The sequence below is a fragment of the Malus domestica genome, chromosome 03 (genome assembly GCF_042453785.1).
Source record: "Malus domestica chromosome 03, GDT2T_hap1".
Lineage (NCBI taxonomy): Eukaryota > Viridiplantae > Streptophyta > Magnoliopsida > Rosales > Rosaceae > Malus > Malus domestica.
The window spans coordinates 6792440-6797236 of NC_091663.1; the positions used below are offsets into that span (position 1 = coordinate 6792440).

Consider the following 4797-nt stretch of genomic DNA (forward strand, 5'->3'; position numbering starts at 1 on the left):
GGGATAGTCGCATGGTCTGGATGTCCATAATGAAGTTTTTCTCCTTACGATGAATGGATAATTGTCTATTGTTTTGTTTATTCAGTTACGTGATACCTTCTGTTGTAGGGTACTGAAGTGAGGAAACTCACGTTGTTGTTCTCCTCACGGCCATATGTGATGTTTGGGTACAAATTGTTTGGGTTCTGCATAAAAGCATACTTAACAAAATTAAAGCGCAAATCTAGTTGGACCATTTTAGTACCCTAACTCTAACTGAACCAACCACGCATCTTAGACCTGGTTTGGGAGTGAGGTGCTTAAAAAAAAAGCACCCATGAAAAAAAGCTGTAAGAGTTTTAGGTGTTTGGTAAACTGAAAAAAAAAAGGCTTATTTTGGAAGCTGCTGTGAGAATAAGCTGAAATCAAAGGAAAAAACTGAAGCTGCTATTTGCAGCTTTGGAAAACTGGTTTTTTTTCAAAGCACACGGAGCTACAGTGCTCCTTTAATGAAAAGACCCACTATTAGACTGCTTTTTTTTCCAAAAGCACTTTTACAAAAAAGTTTACCAAACACTCTGCTGCTTTATTTCACAGCCGCTTATTCTCACAGCAGTTTTTTTTCAAAGCACAGCAATATCAAACCAGCCCTTAGTTTGCTCCATTCCTTCAAGTTCGAGATTTGTGTTACCAACTAATGCATCACAATCTTTCCAAAAAATAAAAAAAATAAAAAAAACTAATGCATCACAATATATAAGACATTTTATTCAAAGATGAGGACGGACTACAAAGAAATTCTTTCTTGCATCCATCTGCAGGAAACTTTATTCAAGGTTGTCGTAAAAAATACATAATTAAAGTGACATGATAAGTTCTACAAGCTTATTCAAGAATTTGTAGGAAGAACCACCTTTCCTCAAAGAAACTTCTATTTTCTCTTTCAAATCCTTGGCCCTAACCCGCATCACTTCCCCATCAACATCTACCATCAGTTTCCGGACAGCTCTCTCAATCTCTCCTCTCTCTACCTCATTGTCTAAATGTAGCCCTACTTTCCATACTTGGCCAACGTACCTTGAATGCACCTTCTGATCGCCAAAAGACGGCAGGCATATCATTGGAATCCCTTCGGACAAACTTTCTAGCGTTGAGTTCCAACCGCAGTGGCTCCAAAACCCTATGATTGCGCGATGGGACAAAACTTCCCTCTGGGGTACCCATTTTACAATGCGACCACGTTCTCCAATCGCTTCTATGAAACCTTGAGGCAATAGCTCAATCCAATCTGAACCATTCACTGAGCCAGGTCTGATTACCCATAAGAAAGGCTGCTTGCTGTTAGCCAATCCCCAAGCCATTTCGGCAAGCTCTTTCTCACTGATGGATGCTACACTTCCCAAGCTTACATAGATAACCGCATTGTTAGATTGCTTATCGAGCCACCCAATGCAGCTTGTGTCCTCTTCTAGTAAGCTACTAGAAGCTGCAGCTTCAATCTTGTGAAGAGGACCTATGGAGAAGATTGGAACTGGGCATTGTTGCTGGATCTGTGCTAGTGATGATTGCTCAAGACAATCAGTAGTGTTCCAAACGATTGCTGATGCTGTCTTAACATTGTGTGCATTAACGACTAGTTCCGAGTACTTTTCTAATGAGTCAAAGTTGTTGGTGGGCAGATCCTTCAACCTGAGGGGATCAAAATCGGGCAGCGGCCTCAGTGACTGAGAGTCTGCAATCCAACAGTTTTGTTTTCTTAGTTATATGCAAGAAAAACGAACATAGAGTCTGTACTCTGATTAAGAAATATATATGACACATACCTGGGAATGGGATGTGACCTTTTGAATGAAGCTGTAGTAGAGCAGTACGAGCTTGAAAATTGGTAACGCTGGTAGTTCGTAACATGATGTTTGGGATGTTTAGATCCTTAGCTACAGCTTCAGTGAAGTACATAAAGTCATCATAGATAACGCAGGTGATTTTGTTCTCGGGTTCCTGTTCCATAACTTGAGTCAAGCGTTGTCGGAAACTCGCTTTGCAGTTGGCATTTATAGCCAGCAGAATGGCTATTGCATTCCCAGATGAGATCTCTTCAGCTGTCAAGCCATCTTGTATTGGAAAGAAGGTGAAATCCGGGTGGTTTGAAGGGTTGGGGGAGTTGAACTGGGTGTGAATAACAGTGATGGAAAAGCCCTTTGAGTGAAGGAAGGAACCCAGCTGAAGCATTGGATTTATGTGACCTTGGTATGGACATGGGAATAAGACCAACCTGGTACTCTGTGTTTTCTTTTCCATCTCCATTCTTCCCTCTTTCTCTTCTCTCTTAGAGAGACGCATACACACGCCAAAAGGTTAGAGTGATTGGATTTCTAAATCTTGGACTGCTTCATTGAAACCCATACAGCTTTTATCGAGGAGAGTTATTAAAAACATCCTTTTCGTTTTTTTTTCCTTCTGCTTAAGTCCCTAAATTCAAGCTCTTGATTATTCTTTGATTTATTCATTACAATGACTGAATGTAAAATATGTATGTATCTCCGATTTGCCATCCCGATATCACAAATTAATAATACAATGCCACAAATTTTAGTTTCGTCACATTACATTATATTATTAGCACGGAATATCACGATGACATATAAGAGCATATATAGGCGATTTTTATTTTTTATTTCCAAATTAGAAGGATTTGAAATTGTTGCTATACTTTAGGAGAGGGGGGGGGGGGGTTCATGTAGTTAGAAATTTAACACTATCCACTAAGATATCAAATCACATGCAAATGCTTAGGTAGGCGAGTTTCTCGCTAACAATATAGCAGTTTTTAACCATGCACATGTCACCATATTTTTAATGCAACATTTATACCACCTCGCTATAGAGATAGGGTGATCAACATATGTAGAATCCTATCTTTGTAAGAAAGATGATAAGAATATGGTATGAAAATGTGGTAAAAGTATCATTTAGTTAGTAAAATTGTATTTTCCATTGAACTTCTCTTTTGGAGGATTCATAGCATTTGGTTGGTGGAATTATTGAGATTAGGTTAAGTTTACCTGTCCTTGTTGAATTAGTATTCCTACTGTTATATTGTTAGACAAGGGGAATCCAAGAAGCCGTGTGTCTTCATCGCTTTAGAGAATAGGATAAGTTACTTGTCATTGTTGAATTAGTATTCCTTCAATAACTAAAGTTTGTTTTTTTTGTCTTTTTTTGAGAAAAGGTACGTGTTGAATTAGTATTCTTTCAATACCTAAAGTTTTTTTTTCTTTTATTTTTATTTTTGAGAAAAGGTACTATATTCATTAACGATTGGAGTACGTACAATTAATGAGGATATAATGCATACATTGGACCTTAATAAAAATTTTGCCAAGGATTTCAACTCGATTGAAGAAAAAAAAAAGTGTCCCACACCAAACAAATAAGGAATTACTATCCTCAAAGAGATGATCCATAATTACATCAGGAGGTTCTTCAAATCAAAAAGTAGGATTATCATAAGTCAGACTCATTCGTGCTAATTTATGCACCACTTTATTCGTCTCTTTCCCTCTAAAACCAATTTTTCATTGGGGCAAGGCCTTAATTAATTGTTGAACGGTTGTTCTAACCTTTAATTAATAGGAAAACTAAAGAAAAATCCAAAAAATATCAATTTTAATGAAAAGTCCATGTTATAAGTATAGTGAATAGTACCAGAAAAATGTATAAATGTGGTTTTTCGTAATTTCAGGAAACATGTGGTTGTTGAAATGGAGAAATGTTGCCTCCTTACACAATGACACTTGTATTTACCATCTTAACTAAAAAATTCTAAACACCACCAACAATTAAAATATTACTACAATAAATCACCTACATACACATCCTTTTTTTTTTTTTTTCCATAAATCAATATTATAAAGGGAAGTGATTTCTAAGCTCAATTTTATCCATTAATTAGTTGGATCACATACCTTGCATGAGCCCACTTTTCGAGCTCAATTTTGTAAGGGAAAATGATTTTCACTCTTTTTATTTTTATTTTTTCAAAAGGAAAGGGTAGAAATCCAAAAGTTGGAGGTCATAAATTCAAGCCCCACAGAATAGTACACACCTTCCATCCCCAAAATTCCACACCTTCGTTGCCAAATCCAAAAGTTGGACCAAAAGTTGGAGGTCTTAACACGCCTCACCTTTTATAATTCTGTTGAAGATGATTGATCAATCAATTTTTCGTAATAAAGATCATACAAATGAGCTAATAATGAAAAATTGAAAAGTGATCGTTTTCATTTTTGACTTTTATTTCGCTTATGAATTGGCAAAATTGACGAAAAAAATATAATAAAATTGTGAATAAATTTAATATAATGGTTCATGAATTTTTAAGTTGGTTTTGCTTTATTAATGTAACGACCTGTCCTCAAATATTACGGTTTTATAATTTTAAAACACGAAATTATGAAAATGCCCTTCGAGGTAAAAACATTGACTTTTGTTGACTGCATTGTCAGGTCACGTAAGATTCATTTCCTTAGCGTATCCTTATAGTACTCGTCGTTACGAATTCGTGAACACAAAAATGAATGTAATTTGGAGTTATAACGAAGAAGTTATAAACAAACAAATACAATGGCAAAATGGTCATTTGACTAGTATTTAGAAGGCTCCAGATTTGCTGAAGCAATGTGATGGAGCCACGTGTGTGGCTGTGATAGAAAGAAGAAAAGAGAAAATGAGAGAAATGAGAGAATAAGATGCCCAATCAGGAAAGAGGGGAAAAATAGGGAACCAAGGAGAAAATAAATAAAGGAAGGAAGGAAGAGG

General features: G+C 36.3%; 1 protein-coding gene across 1 annotated transcript; it reads right to left on the minus strand.

Moving 5' to 3' along the window:
• Positions 1–722: 722 nt before the first annotated feature.
• On the minus strand, positions 723–2449 carry LOC103419415 (UDP-glycosyltransferase 76E2-like). The gene is made up of 2 exons (XM_008357523.4): positions 1803–2449; positions 723–1711 (listed from the first exon to the last, which is right to left on the minus strand). The coding sequence occupies exons 1-2, from the start codon at positions 2317–2319 to the stop codon at positions 837–839; spliced, it is 1392 nt and encodes a 463-aa protein (XP_008355745.1). The 5' UTR covers positions 2320–2449; the 3' UTR covers positions 723–836.
• Positions 2450–4797: the final 2348 nt, after the last annotated feature.